The 20,020-nt window shown below is 38.5% G+C and overlaps 1 protein-coding gene across 1 annotated transcript; it reads left to right on the top strand.

Annotated features, from left to right (window-relative positions):
* Positions 1-583: 583 nt before the first annotated feature.
* Positions 584-11,508, top strand: LOC119893817 (the record flags this gene model as incomplete). Its single annotated transcript, XM_038706165.1, has 4 exons — positions 584-704; positions 1,937-2,061; positions 10,423-10,573; positions 10,769-11,508. Coding segments are annotated over exons 1-4 (1,137 nt in total), but the record flags the coding sequence as incomplete, so codon positions are not given.
* Between the last annotated feature and the right edge of the window lie 8,512 nt (positions 11,509-20,020).

Below are 20,020 nucleotides of genomic sequence, written 5' to 3'. Positions count from 1 at the left end.
AGGCTGTAACCAGTTAAGCGACTCATACATAGAGCAGTGATGAGTGTTAAATGGACACCTCATGACGAATCTACAAAGACAATTAAAAAAGCATTAAGAGGCCTAAGATTGGTGTCAGTGGTATTCATATACATAATATCAGCATAATCTATAATCGGCAGTATTAATTGGGAGATAATGAAATGTAAAACAGTGTATTGATCAGTAAAGAGACCTTAAACAGCCATAGATTTTTTTAGAATGAAGTCAATGTGCAATTTGAAGTTGTAGATGATGTAGATGAAACGTACTAGGACAATTATGCCTTGTTCCGAACACCATGCTAAAATTCTTTTATAGCAGTGTTATGATAACTTTAATAAGCTTATATGGTTAATTTGCCTGATGAGGTTAAGTTGCTTTGATTTAGTTGATTTCGACTAAGTTTGGTCATAGACTGGAGCTTATTTGTCAGTCCTCTTGATTCCTTATGGTGTCTCTTGTCTTCTCTCCTCTCTCACACTTTATCCGTGTCTACAGGGTTATAATTAAGGTTGACTTGCTCGGACTCAAACAAAGCTCACCCCCCCATAGCCTATCAATCATGGAAGATGTGGACTTGATAGCAGAAGTGGAGATGTACAAAGTGTTGTATGCCCCAAAACATGCATTCTACAAAGACAATACCAAGAAAGGCGCCATTGCAGCAGTGCTTCAAGCAACAGGTGAGTACCTTGTGATGGAAATACATTGTTTTTATGTGATAGCAGCTAGCTTATGTAGTAGTCGTACAGTTGTTTACAGGTCTGTAGCAATGAACCCTAGAAAAAATGGTTAATTATGCATGTATTCACCCTTTTTGTTTATTTTGCGGATGACTGCAAGATTAGATGGAAATAGCATATAGACTTGTCTGAAACAAAAAAGAACATGCCAAGTGGGTCAGGGGCAGACACAAAAGAGTGGAAATACACCCAGGTGATGTGCTGCCCTGTCTCCAGTCACTAAGGTAAATGCCTTCTTTATGAGTTGAGACACCAGAATATTTTTAATCATAATTCAGTTCAATATAAAAATATAACAAATATATACAAACCCACCTCTTTCTCTGTATCTCACTTTCTCAACGCATGTATGTATGTATGTATTGGTAATAATCATATCAACATTTTGTTTTGGCTCTAAAAGCAACCTGCAGCCAAACACCTCATCCAGAGACTCTCTGGGCCCCAGTGGACAACAGGGTGTGGATGAGAAAGTAAATCATCTGGATCAGCAGTTCTGGAGGAAAGCAGATCATCTGCTTCAACACCATTCGAGCTGGAGTGGGCCACCACAGCTCCACTGATGGACACAGAGAAGCAAGTCACCGCAGTACCTGATTGTGAATCCCCAGGGTGCCAGGCAAAGCACACCTAGCCAGGCAGATAGTGGAAGGGTGCCAACATCATCGCGGCCTTTTAGCAGAACTCCTTGCACCTCTGCACGGCAGGCAGTGCACTGGATAGAGTGGAGCAAATGCTGCTTGAAATTGTTAAAAAACCACCATCCGAACAGCCTGTGCCAACCAATGAGGAAGAAATGCACTTCTTTACCCAATGTTTGAAAAGGTAAATAGGAGACGAAAACAGGATTTTAAATTTGCTGGATGAAATTCAGTCATCCTCCTCCACTCTTGCCCAAGTTCCTGCCTTTCAGCACATACATTGTTTTTGGTTGAGAACCATATTATATAAATGATCTATTCTTAAGGAAGCTATTATCTGGATTGATGTTCCTATACTTTATTGTTATTGGGAATGAACAGAATACATGCCTAGAACATCATCTTACCTGACTGCAACAGCAAGCTTTTGCTTGGGTTCAGTGGGCCACCTCTAGTTTGTAGTTTGCCTCTGGAGTTGTCTGCCGATAACAGATAATAGATTATCCATTATGCTGGCCACTCATGCGAAAGTGCTGGTGGTGGCGCTCACTGTCCAGACGCAGCTCCGACACCAGGTGGTAAAAATTCCCATGCTTTCATCTCCTCTGATCGATAGGGTGGACCCACTACCTTGCTCTTCATCTTCGGACTCGAAGGTGTAATAACAACAGTGCTCTTCTTCTGTTTACAGCTAGCTCTGTCCATGACACACAAAATCAGCTAATAAATTATGTAAAGATTCCAAAAATGGAGACTACTGCAAAGATATGGTAACATTATAGTTTTTATAGTTATGACAGCAAATTCCTTTCTAAACAATAGTCTATGGGTATGGGGAAAACTGCAGAGAGTTTGTCTGCTCCTTTGCTTCTTGACACTTAGAAATGCATCGACAAGATAGAACCAGTATAGGCAGTCGATTAAGTGCCACGGGAATGCTGTTGTCACACTAACACAAAGCTGACGTGACATTTGTGGTCTGGACATGGAGTTAGACTCATGAGTGATTTGATCAAATTTACCCTATAAATACTGTATTTCATTTGATACAAGGCCCATTCTTTGTGATCGGACATAAATGCAACAACACCAGCTGCGCTGTTTATATTTCTCTCACTTTGTGCTCTCAATTTATGTAGAGCTCTTTGCTTATGATCAGATCAGCTAAGATGCACTGTGTGCCAAGTAATAATGTGACCAAAAAGATAGCTTATTCAATATCAGACAGACATCAAACCATTTGGGATAGGGGTGGAAGAGCAAAGCATTTTTCTCAGAGGAAAATTGAAAAGCTCTTAATAAGTGGCTCTCACTTGTTAAATGCTTATTCTCCTTTTTCTTTAATTTGTCTTTGAAAAGGGAACCTCCTTTTTAAGTACCCTCAACTGTGTGGTTCTTTGTTCTGTGTGCTCTTCCTGGAAATGTTGACACATGTAAAGAGGCTAATGGGTGTACCAGTCATCCAGGAAGGCACAGCGTTTATGCTTTGATGTAAACATTTGAAATGTCAACCTGGTCCATAGCTCAGCGTCGGTAAGCTCCAACAAAAATAAGACTGTCAATCCCTTTTCTTTGTGTGCGTGTGTATTAATCTGAAAGACATGCCTTTGCCTTGTTGTGGGTTTGTTTACTTTATCACCAAGACAGAAGGAGCCACTGCCACTGTCTTACAGCTCCACCACTGCCTATAGTTATCCCTGTTCACTTCTTATCAAAGATCGCTGAGGTGTGACACCAAACTATTCTCCTTTCCACTAATAACCCTCCACTTTTGTCTTCATCATTCTTGCATGAAATTGGCTATTAGATGGTTCTCTGGGACAGATATAGACTTAATGCTTTAATACAATGGCATTATGCACTGGAATATGTGTTGGAAAAGTACCAAAATTCTTGACCAAGATCAACAACAGTGAGGACACACACACGCGCGCACACACACACAACACACACACACACAAACACACACACACACACACACAAACACACACACACACTCTGAGTGTGAGAGTCAGAGAAAAAGAAAGAGGAAGAAAGAGAAAGCAGTAAACAACGTCCTGTGATGTGTCTTAAAACCCCATTAAATGGCTTCAAATCAAGGCAGGGACATGTTGAGAAGAGAAGAGGTCTTTTCAGTTTGATTTACTTTGAAGCTGTCACTTATCCCTGTGTGGTGATTACCATGGGTCTTTGCAGTCCCTGACCTCACCCCAATCGCATTAACACAATCAAATTTCTGGGCACTATTCGAGTTGCCACGTGCCAGCTACCTAATCATGAACAGAGAAAGAGAGGAAGAATTGTCTATGGGAACTTGGCCGCTTGAAACCCACATACTGGTTCAGTCATCATTATCAAAGCCTGTCTTTCTGGGCTCACCAGAAATTAAAATAAAAGAAGGGTTGATGAACATGGAATAAGACAGAACAAAGAAAACAAGAGAAGAAGTCTAAGTGCACATTTCAATGTTCAAAAACACGGATATAAATTGCTGCTTTCAAAATATGTCTTACTTCAGTTCTCTTCCTGTGTTGCATCAAAGCAGAATGATTATTTAGTAACATACAGAGTGACAAAATGACAATGTTACTCAGCTGGGAGATTTTGGAGAGGTAACTACCACAACTGCTGTGATATAGAATGACTTCATCTTTCACTGCACAAGCTATGGGTGTTGCCTGTAGCTGTGTGAGACAATCTGTTTCACTCAAACATGAGAAATATATTCCAGAGTGTAAAATAAGCCAAGTAACAATTCTGACAGCCTCTCTTTAACCTGACAGTCTTTTCATTATTTCCCATATGGATTAGTGGAGCAGATGTGGATATAATGTATTTTTCAGTGCACTCATAGAGATGCAAAACTAAGGTTGAATATACAGTGCACAGACAGAGACTGATTGAAATTGGACTTCAGTCTCAAGTCCCCACTATTGTCACATAAGGTGTTGAGATAAATATGTAACATACACTCAAATAAATGAATAATATTCCCTACTGTTCACTACTGTATAATTGTTGAAATTGTAGGCCTAGATCCATCTAGATATTCTGAAATCACTAAATTATGCTCTCACAGTAGGAACATCCACTTTGTTTATAAAATATGAGCTTCTATGCTCACCGGTGTTGAGGCTCACTGTCCACACTGTTCATGCTGCACTAGTGGCTGGATGGGTTGTGTGTGTTTTAGCTGAACAATTTATTCCTGCTGTATATAGAGTAAGCTATGCTTACATTATTTGCAGCATTCCTATATACCTGATATGGTAGATTTTCTAGACAAAATCAAAATACATTAGTGTGTACAATGTGAAAGGGGTTACTTGCAATGACAAACCCACGTAGAATTAAAAGTCTCTGCAAAACATTTAGCTTCTTTTGGTTCATAGATTTGGTTTTAAAGCCCATGGGTATAGATTTGTTTTTTAGAGCAAGTAACACATTCTGATGAAATTGGTTATATTTAATTTCACAATAACAATAACAGAAAACGCAATATAAACATACATATTGTAATCCTATTTAAAATCACCTTTAGTTTCATTTACCAGTCTCACCAGCATCAGAAAATAAGCTACACAGACTAGAAGTAGCTGCACAGCATCAAACAGCAGATAGACGAATTTACTGTAGTTGAGAAATTTGAACATCTAGCAGACTTAAGAACAGTTAGTGTAGACTGCAATGCAGCTAAAAAAGTAGATCGATTTTGGGCTTACATTTTTCAAGGAAAGAACAGGACTGCAAATGGATTCTAAAGTTTGTCTCCTGGGTGTGTAAATAGGTGACTGTTTGCTAAGATGTTTACTAAACCCTAACAACTCTCTGAAGTGATAATGCCAGGCTATGTATCCTTCAATTTATTGTGGTGTTCTTCTGCCTTAAAGTGGCCAAAAAATGTATCGTTTATTGTGGAAGAGCATTTTAGACATACATCATCCTAAACAGGATTTTAAGTCTTAAGTCTTTTCTTAGCAGTGTGTCACATGCACATGTTTCAAAACCCACGCTTTACAGTGTGAATCTATTCTCATGTCTCTCTCTCTCTCTCTCTCTCTCTCTCTCTCTCTCTCTCTATATATATATATATATATATATATATATATATATATATATTTATTTATTTATTTATTTATTTATTTATTTATTTATTAGGGATGACCCCCAGTAGTCGAAGATTCCATGCTTCGATGGGCGGAGCCTGATTCGACAGTCAATCTCACAGTAGAAGCTTCGCAGTGAAACAAGGAACATGTCATTTGGCGATATGGGGGTGCTGATTTTACATAGAACTACCAGTTTTCTCCCAATAAGTTAATATACAGCCCATTACAATATACATTTCAACGTTAAATGCTGTAAATGAACATGTAAAAAGAAAAAAAAATTCAATAAATGTTTTAAAAGTGCATAAATAAATCCAAAATTGTAACCCTAACCCTGGGTTGTCAGTGCGCATGTGTAGGCGTAGCGTGTGTGTGGTGGCGAAAGAGGAACACTTGCTAAACAGACTGAGACCCGGCTTCACTGGTGTTGTGCCGAGTTGTCCGCACCTCGAGGAACTTATTTAATTAAGGAACTAATTTATCACCGTTGACGAACCACACAAAGAATATTTCATCATTTTTAAATAGCAGGCTACTTGAAATAGACCCACGAGGAACCGCGAGAGAGAGAGAGAGAGAGAGAGAAGGGTCTTCAAAAAGCTTCAGTGTAGCTGGAAATTTACAGTGTAAGTTGAATGGAGACTGCAGCTCTGCAGCTTCTCAAGATTAAGGCGGAGCTACCGTGTGTAAACCATGGTGTAAATATATATATATATAATGGAAGCCATAATTGCATTAATCCCTGGCATTTGTTTACAAATGTCAACTTGGTGGTGCTCCTGACGTGGGCCTGGTATTTGTGAAGACGTGGTCTCGGGGGAAATCTCTGAGTAGATACTGAGGACAATATTTGGCAAGATAGACATCTGACAATCCTAAAGCAGTAAACCTGTCACACTGTCAAAGCATCAGTACAACTCCCATGTCTCCAGGCACTGAGCACCGGGCCAAGAGTGAGAATACAAAAAAATACATATTTATTAGTTTCTGTGAAATGTAACAGAGATCTAAGCACAGATCTATACGACGTGAGATATTCTGTTCTTTGTGAGTCTAAGGAGGAAACTAGGCAGCAACACCATTTTGAAGAGCACAGTCATGCAGAGAAATACATGCTGCATAACAGGAAGATGGGAGCATTTTGTTTGAATGAAATAAACCTTGCCATGTGTATGCCCACGTTAAATCATTTATAAAAAGCACCTTCTCCTTCAGTATGTGTGCATGTGATACAGGCTCTCACATCCGAAGCTCAAAGGTCACCTTTCATTACCATGCCTATGTCATCTGAGGATGAGCAACGAGCCCTATCTCTATTGGGCCAACATTTAAAATATTAATATGTCTCACAAGCTATCCCAGAAGGAGACTAGACAATCAGGGGAGAAAATTGGGAATAAATTATGTAGGCTAAACTTGTAGGTGCTTTTATTTCCTAATTTATGACCGTGGTTGAAATCTAGTCCTGCTCTTCAAATAGCTAGGTCAAATGGAATTGAAACTATATATTATGCCTTTAAATTGTCCAATTGCACCTCTTTTTCTTATGAATTAAAAACCACTGCTGAAGCAATAGGACTATCTTAAGGACAAAATGTGACACCTTTCCAAAAAAATCAAGAGCACTAAATGCAACTTAACGTGTTTATGTATATTAGATGTAGCAATTTATAGTTTGCCTCCTACATGAGGTACACAAGGTCGAGGTGGGGAGGATATGAGACTGAAAGAGATTAATCATTTGAAAGACTGGTCAAGCACTTTCCTCACTGAAACCTGCGTCTTTATATTTTGTCTCATGCACTCCAATTACTTGAAGAAAACCTACTAAATTTTGGATTTTGATAAGTGGTAAAATGATACCTGTCGGCGAAATGCTTACTACATGTATTTCCACGCCGAGTGAACAAATTCATTCTCCTGGAGGTCAATCTACATTTTCTTCAGCTGCATCATCACATTTTTTATTGGCTTAAAATAGAATATATTTCCTCAAAACCCCAGAGTGTGTGTAAACACAGATGCAGCGTGTTGTGAAGTTATTCACATCTAATTAATATGCTCAAGCAGTTTGAGGGCTGAAATAACATGGAAACATCTTTCCATACACCTAACCAAACTTCAAGATTAAAACACTCTGACACAACTAATAGGCCATATCCTTTATCACAATGTGCCACCTGAGAAATTGCTACTTGGGGGTGACATTAAGCGTCTTAGATTGGCCAATGAAAGGGTGGAAAGTCTGAGCATCAGCAGGTTCCATGTCCTGCATGTTGGGGCCTCAGCAGCACCTCCATCTGTTTCTCTGGTAATGCAATTTGCCTTTAATTTCCTAATGTTCCTCTAATCACCAGGCCGGGTGCACAAGGCCTAATAGAGAGGTCACAAGTTGAAGTCTGTCCCGAGGAATGGATTTAATGGGGAACAGAGAATGCAAACTGCATTATAAAACACAGCTGCTTCTGCCTTACAGCAAGCCCAGTTAATGTCTTTTGCAAAGAAGATGAGTTATGTACGTGATGAAAATTCAAGTCATTCCTTCTGTATGATGATTTAAGCAAAAACCAGACATAAATGTCCCACAAGAGTGTATGTTCATTCTGGATAATGACCTACCCCCCAGTACTCTACGTCATGTATTTTATAATTCAGTGCAAAATGTACTTTATTTTTAACTAAGCATCTAGAATACCAAAATGTTTATGACTCAAAGCCGGGGAAGAGGCAGAAGGGTTTTTTTCTCATGAAAGTAGTACTTTAATAATGAATAATAGATTAAAGATAAATATCACCGATGACGATATTTCCAAACAGTTACATCAAATACAAAATCAGGTGTTATATGATCATTTAAGCAAACTGACTCATGTTGAATCATCTGATTTTGGATTGTATTTATGCAAGTCATGAAAAACCACCATTTCAAGATTTTCACATTTCAGACTCACAATATAACACAAATACCATATATTTTTTTCCCTATTCACGACTTTCCATCTCCAAATCTTCAAAAATAAAAGTTTGCCTTAGATTTACTTATGTATGCTGGATTTCAGATCATTGGCATAAAGCGCTGGAAGAACAGAGATGGGAAAAACATCCACTGCGAGGAACTAAAATAAGCAGCCAGGCAACTGCATCTGTTCAGTCGCACACTTTTGAAACTCTCTGCGCCTTTAACTTAAGGACCTTATGGCCAGACACAAACACAGAATATTTATTGGAGAGGTTCTTACTGCAAAGTCTTTGCACTTGGGGCATGTTTGTCTATTTAAACATGTTTATTAACGCGTTTGAAGTGTCCGGTAAACTTAAATATTCAATTTTTGCAAGCTTTCTTGCCTGTAATGATCTGTTCTGATGAGCGCTATAGTCAAAACCTCTTTTTTTTTCCCTTTAACGTCTGTTTTGCACTTATATTTTGGTGGTCTAGTGTGGTGAGTGAGTTATGACATGCTTAATTATTATTTGTGCATTTTGGTAGAAGGGTCGCATCCTCCACCACAGGCAAGTGGTGGAGGATGAAGTATTGTACTTAAGTACAAAGCATTATGTAGGTGTCACTTCTACAAACAGTCAATCAATTAATGGAGAAAATAATCAGCCGATAAATTCATATTGAAAATAATCATTAACTGCAGTCCGATACAACATAATTCAAAGTGAGCTCTACCTCAACAGTTACAACAGTAAAACCCTGCTTTTGTATGAATGCATAATAATAAATAATAATCTCATGATATAATATGTACTAGTACTAACAGTCGCAGAGGACATTTTTCTGCATTAAGTACTTCTACTTTAAATACTTTAAGTATATTTTCCTGATTATACTTACATACTTTTACTTTTAAATGCAGAACCTCTACTTGTTACAGATTACTTTTACACTGTGGTATTAAAACTTTTACATAAGTAAAGAATCTAAATACTTCATCCACCACTGCTAGAGGCAAAAGGAGGTTAGCGAGCATACCACATTATAATGTGCCACACATGTGGGCTGTGTATAATCATGTATTTCTATACATGACTAAAATACAATACCTTTTTGTATGTTGTAACAGTGGGCTTGTTGACCTCTAAATGACACTTCTTGCATGATACAAAAGATGCATCACAAAACCATTTTTCTCATGCTGACTACCCCACTTTCATACACTCTGCCTTTGCTATTCTGAGCTGACAGTGACAGACTGATTGTGCTGCATCTTAATTGCAAAAAGCAGCAGAACTCACAAAAATGAAAGAAAGGAAAAACACAAAGCACAGCTGAAGTTTAAATTTAAAATTAAGCAAAACAAAATCAGGGGCAGATACAACTAAATGGCATAAATATGTTCATTAATTTGGTATAGCTGTAAAACAACAGTGCAAGTGCAGCAAGTGTAATGTCTTCACTTAGTATTGTACTGTAGCTTTTGTGATGCCTTTTAAGGGTTATTGAACATACTTTATTATGAGTGAAAACAAACTGGTAAATTGATTTGAGAGTTATTTTAATGACATATGAATATAATAACGGAAGATTCAGAGATGCCCAAGGAAATGTTAAATGAAAGTAATGGCAATAAAACGAATGATGTTATTATAATGTGTTTAGTTTAGCATTGTAAGAAATCATGAATATTGATGTACTTACGTTCTTACTTGGCACTTAAATTTATAGCTGTTAGACATATACATGATAAACTAATTAAAGTATTGCAGCAGGCTTTGGCTGCTTTAGCAGAAATTAGTTCTGTACTTAGCAAACAACCAGTAATGTACTTTTCCAATGAAAAGTCCTTGAATTTAAGAATAATTTCACTCACTATCAGTTTTAGAGGGACAAAATGAAGGAATTGATCAAAACAAAAAGCCACATAGCCCTGTCCATATTTGAAATGCAGCAGTAGTTAATAGATTCTGCTTATCCTGCTTGACCTATCAGCTGCCTTTGACACAGTCAACCACAGGATCCTGCTATCCGCTCTCTCAGCAATGGGCATCTCAAGTAAAGCACTCCTGTGGTTCGAATCCTACCTCTCAGGGCGTTCCTACAATGTTTTGAGGCAAGGACAATTATCCTCCTCCCACTGCCTCTCCACAGGGGTGCCCCAAGGCTCAGTGCTTGGGGCCCTTCTCTTCTCAATTTACACCACCTCACTGGGGCCGATCATTCGCTCGCACGGCTTCTCTTACCACTGCTACGCAGACGACACGCAACTCCACCTATCCTTCCCGCCAGGCGATCCCACTGTCTCGGCATGGATCACGGACTGTCTATCGGACATATCTGCATGGATGAAGGCTTGCCACCTTCAACTAAACCTCTCTAAGACTGAACTCTTGGTCATTCCAGCCAAGCAATCTATCCACCATAACATCAAACTACAAACTGACTCCGCAACCATCACTTCAACCAAGGTGGTGAGAAACTTGGGTGTCATGATTGATGACCAGCTGTCCTTTTCAGACCATGTTGCTACTGTCTCTCGGTCATGCCGCTTTGCTCTATACAACATAAGGAAAATCAGGCCATACCTCACTCAGTACGCCACCCAGCTTCTGTTACAGGCCATGGTTATCTCTCGCATCGACTATTGCAATGCCCTCCTAGCAGGTCTTCCAGCTTGTACGGTGAAACCCTTACAAATGGTTCAGAACGCAGCAGTGCGTCTGGTTTTTGATCAGCCCAAAAGGACTCATGTCACTCCATTACTCAGTGACCTCCACTGGTTCCCCGTGGCCTCCAGAATCAAATTCAAGTCACTAATGCTTGCATACAGAGTGACTACTGGGTCTGCACCCATCTACCTAAACTCCATAATACAAACTTACGTTCCTTCTTGGCCGCTACGCTCCTCCAACGAACGCTGCCTGGCTCTGCCATCCCTTCACACAAAGCAATCCCAGTCCCGGCTATTCTCATCTGTGACACCACGATGGTGGAACGAGCTACCACACGGCATCAGAGCAGGGGCGTCCCTCTCTAACTTCAAGAAGCTCTTGAAAATTCACACTTCCTCTTATAACACCTCTAACTCCTAACCTCTAACATGCACTTCCTGTGCTTTTCTTCTTCTATCCCCTACAATGATCTTGTATTGACTGCACTTTTTGTTTTGATTGCACTTTTTGTTAACTCTTACTTCCTTCCCTTGGTATTTACCCCATTGATGTGATATGTACTGTGAGCTCTTACTAGTATTTATTGCTGCTCTTACTAGTATGTATTGTCAGTTGTATTGTATCTGTAGTTGATGCTCTGTTGATGCTTGTATGTTGTTCCTCAAATGTAAGTTGCTTTGGATAAAAGCGTCTGCCAAATGAGTAAATGTAAATGTAAATGTAAAAGGTTAAATTCAATCAAGTTCAGTTCTGAAAGCATGATAACAATGCTTTCCCCAGATTTCTTTCAACACCTCATTGTAATACAGGGTAAATGCTCATTAAAGTGAACATCACATAAATTTTATGTAATAGCAGTACTAGCTTTCAAAGTGCCTCCTCTCTAAACAGGTTTTGCAATTAATTATTTCCAGTGACAAATGTGTTCAAGATGTGTCATGGAATAAATATGCGTATTGTGGCAGTTATTTGTGTAAATCTACATCCACGCTGTAACTTTTTCCTCACAGAATAATCAGCTGAATCAATTGGACTGGCTACTGAAAGCGATTCTGGCAAAATGTCCATTTTAGCCAGCTATGTTTATTGATGCTAAACTGAATCAAAAGCAAAGCTGCATTATGAATTATTAATAAATCCATGTTGAAATACATGCATTCATAATGTCAAAGTGATAATGTAGTGCTTTGATTTTGAGTTTTCATAAGCAGGCAGGGCATTTAGTAACCAACACTAGCTAAGTGCTTAGAGCTATTAAACTAGAGTACTACAAGCCTCAGCCTTCAAACGTAAAATGCTGTGTTCTATTTTGTTAATTTATTAAATAAAAACATATATTGTACACCATCCAAAAGCTGGTGCAAATAACTGCTGTTTTGAATGCATTGTTGCATTTTTTTGCTGTTCTCAGGCCAGTGGTATTTTTGTTTAGGATGCAGTTCCAACAGTAGAAGGAAAGGAGGGCTTTGGACACCCCAGGCTCTTTAGATTGAAGGACTCCCGCTGAGTGGAAGAAGTTGCAAACAGCAGGAGTCAATTTCATGTCTAAGCAGGACTTCTTCCTGTTGATATAATGCACTTTTACTCCACTCTAAACTCTGCTGGTGTGATTCCCTCAACTATAAGAGCTTTTACCTTTTTTTTCAAGCAGAATGAACCAGAGTGGGTGCTTTTTCTGAATCAGGTGAGACAACATTTTTACTTTTGCAGATCTATCATTTGAAGGAAACTCAGAGGTAAAACATATCAACATATTTATCAAGCTGTATGGAGCTTAACTATTTGTTATGATGTTTTCACATTAGAATATTGTCGCTGTTTTCCATGAAATACAGCTTCGTCTCACCGCTGCAACGATTTCTGGCCTCATCTGGGCCATGAAATGTTGTATGAGATGCACTTCATATGGGAGTAATGGAACAGCCCCGTACACCTCAGGCAAAGAAGGATACAAGGTGTTAAGGTGGTGTTTGTGTGTTAGGAGGCATTTGTAATGTTGGTGGTGGTTGTGTCCTCCAGTGTAGCTAATAACGCAGCCGGTGGCAACAAAAATGTTACAGCCTGAAATTTAATGTTGAAAGCAAAGGCATGCATTTATCTAAGGGCTAGCAAGTTCACATCAACACCTCAGTCAGCTACACAAGAGCAGCGGGATGTTCATGTAATATTTTTGGACCTTGCTAATGCATATATCTTTGCACTGAAGAATGTGTTACCTGAGGCATTTGATTCCTGTAGGGTTCAAGTGGCACTTAAGGCAGTTAGAACATTTTCAGCTTTTCAGATGTGTTTTATAACAACGCAGTTTACCGCCGCTTGGCAGCAGAGGTAGGAATTATGGCAGGCTGCTATTTCACACTTAGCTTCACTATGGGACAGTAATTATTAGCAAATCTAAGTAGTTAGCGGTGAGGAGGTCATATGAAGATGAGATGACTAATGAAACTGCTGCAGTTTCTTATAAAGGATGCTGGACACATTAGAATAGGATATACTGTAAGCATAAACTGGACAGACACTGAGTAAAACAAAAAGCATATTTATTCATCCCTTCAAGTTAAAGTAAAGTTGGCATGCAAAATGTTTGTTGAATGATAAAGACTATTTCCAACACTCAGACCCTTTCATGCCCCCTTTCATGCCCCCTGGTTCTATCCCTTCATATAGGTTAAAAATCATATATTATTGTAATACGTAAGTTCAATATTGATGAAGAATGCTTAGTTAAGCTTGCACATGTTTTTGGACAACTTTAGAAAAGCATTTATAGCAACATACAGGGACATTTTGAACCCTTAACAAATGCATGCTCCTGGGGAAGACATAATAAAATTATTTTTTTTCTGTATGGAGCAATCTTTCTCTTAACCAGTTATCGTATTTTATGTGTTTTGTCATCCACACCAGTTTTTGCCTCCACCATTCCACATTGAAGCGGGTAAACCAGCACACCCTGCACCTTTGCCAATTTTTATTTCAAGTACTTACCCCGGCTTCAATGTAAAGGGTGAGCTTATGCACTACCCCCAGGATGCATCTTGAATCACAGCAATAATTGACTGAATTAGTAAATATCTCTGAGGGTAAATTAAATATTTAAAGAATCTCTCAGTAAAAAGCAATACAGTTCAAAAGTACCACATACTGCAGCCTCTGACCATGAAGTTGAATCAACACCCCTCTAAAACTGTCTCAACAAATCGAAAACTGAAGCCTACTGTAAAAAAGAAAGATAAAATCAGATTAAATGTCAACAAAGGTAATTTGATTAAAATCTGAATGAATGACAAACAGAATGTTGATTGGATACATGGAAGTACAGCCCTTAGCCCCATATTGTTTTAATAGAATAGCGTACTATAGTAAAAGTTATCCATGTATATTTAGCCTCTCAGAGGTGAGGCTAGAGATGATACTCAAGTGACAGACATTAAGGATCCAGCAGTCAGGTGTGCAGCACCCACTTGCAGGACAGAAATAGAACCCAAGTCAGGCAGTGTGAAGTGGGCACCCTTATGAAGTAATCATAATCACTCATGAAAGAAAAAAATACCTGTAAACAGCAGAAGGCAGCTCAAAGAGGAGTAGAAAGGGGGATCATCAACTGGAGACAAGGCTCGGTGGTGTAGCCAATTTTTAACCAAAAATTTCAGTCAACGTGTAAGAAAGGATCCTGTTTTCTACGTTCTTTTCTCTGATTTATGAAAATATAGACACCATCAGCATGGCAGGGGAAATGATTTTTCCATTTTTAGCCATGCTAGGGAAACACCCATAATTGACTCATTTATAGCAATATACATTTTCAGGTTCATTATGATTTTGGTTTTGGTCAGACAATTGCTGGACAGAGACAGACTCGGAACAAGAAGTTCAATTTTACTGACTGTAAAATTTAAATATAGTAGATAGGGCTGCAGCTAATGATGATTTTAGTAATCGAGTATTCTACAAATTATTTAATCAATTCATCAAGTAAGTTTATACATTTACATTTGCAGCTGAGCAGTAGCCTAAGGTAGTAACAATGGGCCCCAGTGCAGACTGTTATGATAGGCCCTTGAGCTCCACAGTTAAAAAGCATACGCGCACACACACACACACACACACTGTGTTCCTATCTAGACGGGAATCCTCTATTGGCAAATTTGTGTGCCTTGTTTCCTCCCTGTGCCCAGTTTAACAACTGATATTAACTGATATTAGATGCCGTAAATACCTAACCTACTTAATTTAAACCTCCTTCAATCGATTTCTTGAAATAATCTCAAAATTTGGTCTTCTCCTGTGTTTTTTTCTGGCCGGTCTCTTCTTTGTCCTTCACTATTTTCTCTCTCTTCCTCCACTTTGCAAATAGCGCCATCAAATCACATCGATTTAACTTGATCACAGTGTAAGCGCGATGTGCGACAGTAATAAATGTCCATGTGTGCCCTATATAGTATATAGTTAAATGGATTTAAAATGAAGCATTGATGCAAAGAATGTGTCAATACTTTTTAGTAATCAAAGTATTCAAATAACTCGATACATCATTTCAGCCCTAAGAGTAGGGGAAATTAGAAAAAAAGAAAACACTTATTATTTGGAGGCCTGAGCAGTGGCATTTCAAACACAAAGAAGATTACATTTGGTTGAACTCTGAACTTGACTGGTGTATTAGTGCTCACCCTGGATTATAGCTGGATTATATATTAATTTAACCTGTGTATTGATGAATTATACATTATTTCTCTCACAACCTGGAGTGTCAAATGTGAGTAATTTACATTATAAATAGTCTTTCATTTGTCTCTTGCATTTGTAAATGAAAACATTGCACTCAATGCCAGGAGCCCTCCAATATAACCCCGACAACCTGCTTTAAACAGGTCACGTTCTCATTGATTGTTCACACATAAGACAAAGCCCAGAAGTTAATCTCCCAGACACAATATAGCAGTAGGCAACTGTACATGTAAAAGAGCAAAGTGATCCCGTCATACAGATACACTTTGTAGTTTAGACCTTTGCTTATACATCACAGAAAAAGTTTGCTTAAATTACAGTGAGGTCAGTGACCTGTCAGATCTGGTATGGAATATGCTAACCACTAAATTAATTGCCAAGTCTATAAGATTGCAAGCTCAGGGCCCTAATTTCTGCCTGTGGTACTTTAATTGTCTCAGTTAAAAGGCTAGCAAGATGGGCTATATTTCAACAGCAATTTAGTGCATTACAACATAACTCATATCTAAAAAAAAGGAACTGAACAAAAGACATGTGGACTAAATATCACATGTGGAGCGTTCAATGCTTAAATAAATAATAAATCATAAGTCTAAATAACAAATAATGTATTCAGTAATTAGGCAGTGAAGTAAAATTTTAATTGTTATAATACATTTTAATTGTAGAAAGAGAAGTGCATATATAGGGCATATATGCATAAAATATAAGCCACAATCAAATGTTCAAAGATAGTAACCAAAAAATCTTCAAAAAATGATTCTAACTGCATGCATGATAGGATAGGGTCAGTGAATGGTTGCAAAAAAACTAAGCACTTGTGTTGTGGGATTGTGAGACTGCAATTCATTTGTAATAAGATTTTCAATTAATTGCACATGCATTCTAGTTTAAAAAAAAGAGAGAAAGAAAAAGAAAACAATAGTTCCATAATAATAATCATGTCTGGAGATATGTCTCTCGTAGTTAGGTCTTACTTAATGAGAATTCACAAAATAAAGTTTTTTCCCTCTGGGCAGATCAAAGTCATGAAGATCTGAATACTCTTTAGCCTATCCTCACTGTAGCCTACTGGTGTCATATTTCTGTGACCCACAGAGATTTTTGGTACACAACTCACTTTTACACACATGTAACCCTCCCACTCAATTCCAATTTGTTACGGGATTTATCATGTGCATGGGGAATGAATTGGTGAGGGGTTGCTAGAATTTAAAATTGAGATTTATCTACAGCAACAACTTCGGGCATGCAACCCTAGGATGTAGAGAGGCCTGTTAGCTTAAATATAGCTATACTGTGTTTGTTTGTTTTTTTTCCCTTCTGAGCATAAAACTCTCTCTGTTGGAGCTCATTTAATCTTTTGCAAGCAATGTCTGTAATGTCACTCATGGTTCCTTGGGAAAGTTTGGACTGCTGTCTCTCAAACCCTCAAGGCAAGGCAAGGCAAGTTTATTTGTATAGCACATTTCAACAAAAAGGTAATTCAAAGTGCTTGAATTGAAAAATACACATTAAAATATAATAAAAGTTACAGTGCAGTGCACAATCAGGGTTAAAAGAGTTAAATGGAAAATAAAAACAGGCTGAGGGGTTGAGCAAATAATTGAGTTACAATTATTATGAAAAGAGAATAAACAGACAAGTACACTTAATCTACTCTCTCTAGCTAGTCTGTACTCGAGTCCATAGCAATCTTTGGGTCCACTGAAACTCCAAAAACCCTCGGACACTACAGAGAAACCAGGACATGTCCGTCCGCAGGCCACTTTGATCCAGTTATACTTTGGACCCACTTGAGCGTTTACAGGTGGAAAGAGGTTCCTGCAAATCACTCGGGCGCGAGATTTAAGACCACTTCCTTCACTCTGTTCAATCTCACTCTCATTATCTTTTCACTCAATTACCTACTCATTTCTCACCATGTAAATATTTAATTAAAAGCACTGATAAAAAGCAAAAAACAAAGAAAAAGAAAACAGGACAGTAAAAGTTACGGTGCAGTGTAAGTTATCAATCTACTAGTTAAAGACAGTGGTAAAAAGAAAAATCTTAAATATTTAATTAAAATCTATGGTAAAAAGAAAAGTCTTCAGTCTTAATTTAAAAGAACTGACAGTTTCAGCAGGCCTGCAGTTATCTGGGAGTTTGTTCCAGATATACGGAGCATAGTAACTGAATGCTGCTTCTCCTTGTTTAGTTTTGACTCTGGGGACAGAAAGCAGACCTACCACAGACAACCTGAGAGGTCTGGATGGTTCATAATGAAGCAGAAGATCAGAAATGTATTTTGGCCCTAAACCATTTAGTGCTTTATAAACTAACAGCAGGATTTTCAAATCAATTCTTTGACATACAGGAAGCCAATGTAAAGACCTCAGAACTGGAGTGATGTGATCCACTTTTTTGGTCTTAGTGAGAACTCGAGTAGCAGCGTTCTGAATCAGCTGCAGCTGTCTAATGGATTTCTTAGGGAGCCCTGTAAGGACACTGTTACAGTAGTCGAGTCGACTGAAGATAAATGCATGGATAGGTTTTTCCAGGTCTTGCTGAGACATAAGTCCTTTAACGCTTGATATATTCTTCAGGTGATAGTAGGCTGACTTTGTAATTGTCTTAATGTGGCTCCTCAAATTCAGGTCTGAGTCCATGACTACACCAAGATTTCTGGCTTAATTTGTGGTTCTTAACATTACAGATTGAAGTACTGACTTGCAATCGTTCCTCCCTGGCTCCAAAAACAATAACTTCAGTTTTATCTTTGTTTAATTGGAGAAAATTCTGGCACATCCAATCGTTGACCTGCTCAATACAGTTACTCAGCACTTGTATGGGATCATAGTCCCCTGGTGAAATGGTTATGTAAATCTGTGTGTCATCTGCATAATTATGGTAACATATTTTGTTGTTTTTCATAATCTGAGCCAGTGGAAGCATGTAAATGTTAAACAATAGAGGCCCCAGAATGGAGCCTTGGGGAACTCCACATGTCATTTTTGTCAGCTCAGATGTGTGATTACCTATAGACACAAAGTAGTCCCTGTCCTTTAAGTAGGATTCAAACGAGTTTAGTACTGTGCCAGAAAGTCCAACCCAGTTTTCAAGTCTGTCTAGTAATATGTTGTGGTCTACCGTGTCGAATGCAGCACTGAGATCCAATAATAGTAAGACTGAAGTCCTGCCACTGTCAGTGTTTAAATGGATGTCATTGAAGACCTTAACAAGAGCCGTCTCAGTGCTGTGGTATGGTCGAAAACCTGACTGGAAGACATCAAAACAGTTATTTAGTTCCAAGAAAGCACTAAGCTGTTGAAAAACAGCATTTTCAATGAGTTTACTTAAAAATGGGAGATTTGATATGGGCCTTTAATTGCTTATTAGTGAACTGTCTAGATTGCTCTTTTTTAACAGTGGCTTAATGACTTCAGTTTTCAGGGCCTGTGGGAAAAATCTGAGAGGAGAGGCATGTTGACAATTTGTAGTAGATCTGAGGCCATGCATTTAGACACATTTTTGAAAAAACCTGTTGCCAGAATATCAAGGCAGCATGAGGAGGATTTCAGATGTTGTATTATGTCCTCCAGGTTTTTATGGTTAATAGAATCAAATTTTCTCATGCTATATGAATTGTGGACACAGGGTCAAGACATATCCTGATATGGAGGTGCTGATTGCTTGTCTAATTGTTTGAATTTTGTCTGTGAAGGAGGAGGCAAATTCATTGCAGGCCCTGGTGGATAGAAGGTCAGAGGCTATAGAAACAGGAGGGTTGGTTTGCCTGTCGACAGTAGCAAACAGGGCACGTGCATTATTAGTGTTTTTGGTGATGATGTCAGAGAAGAAGGACCGCCTTGCATTTCTCAGTTCTAAATTATAAACGCGAAGGCTCTCTTTATAGATGTCATAATGAACCTGGAGATTTGTTTTCCGCCACCTGCGTTCAGCTTTTCGACACTCTCTTTTTTTGAGTTCTAACCAGCGTGGCATTTCTCCATGGAGATCTTCTCTTACCAGAGACCACCTTCACCTTGGCTGGTGCAATGGCATCAACAACATTTGTAATTTTAGAACTAAAATTATCTACAAGCTCATTGACTGAGACCCATGAGAGGGCGGGTGTCGAGGAGAAAGCCTCAATAAATTTTTCACTAGTGTTTTCAGT

Source organism: Micropterus salmoides, unplaced genomic scaffold, assembly GCF_014851395.1.
Source record: "Micropterus salmoides isolate LMB-PRFRI ecotype aquatic unplaced genomic scaffold, ASM1485139v1 Ms_hic_scaffold_8, whole genome shotgun sequence".
NCBI lineage: Eukaryota > Metazoa > Chordata > Actinopteri > Centrarchiformes > Centrarchidae > Micropterus > Micropterus salmoides.
The sequence above is the reverse complement of the archived record's forward strand: the minus strand, read 5'-3'. Positions and strand labels throughout refer to the sequence as shown.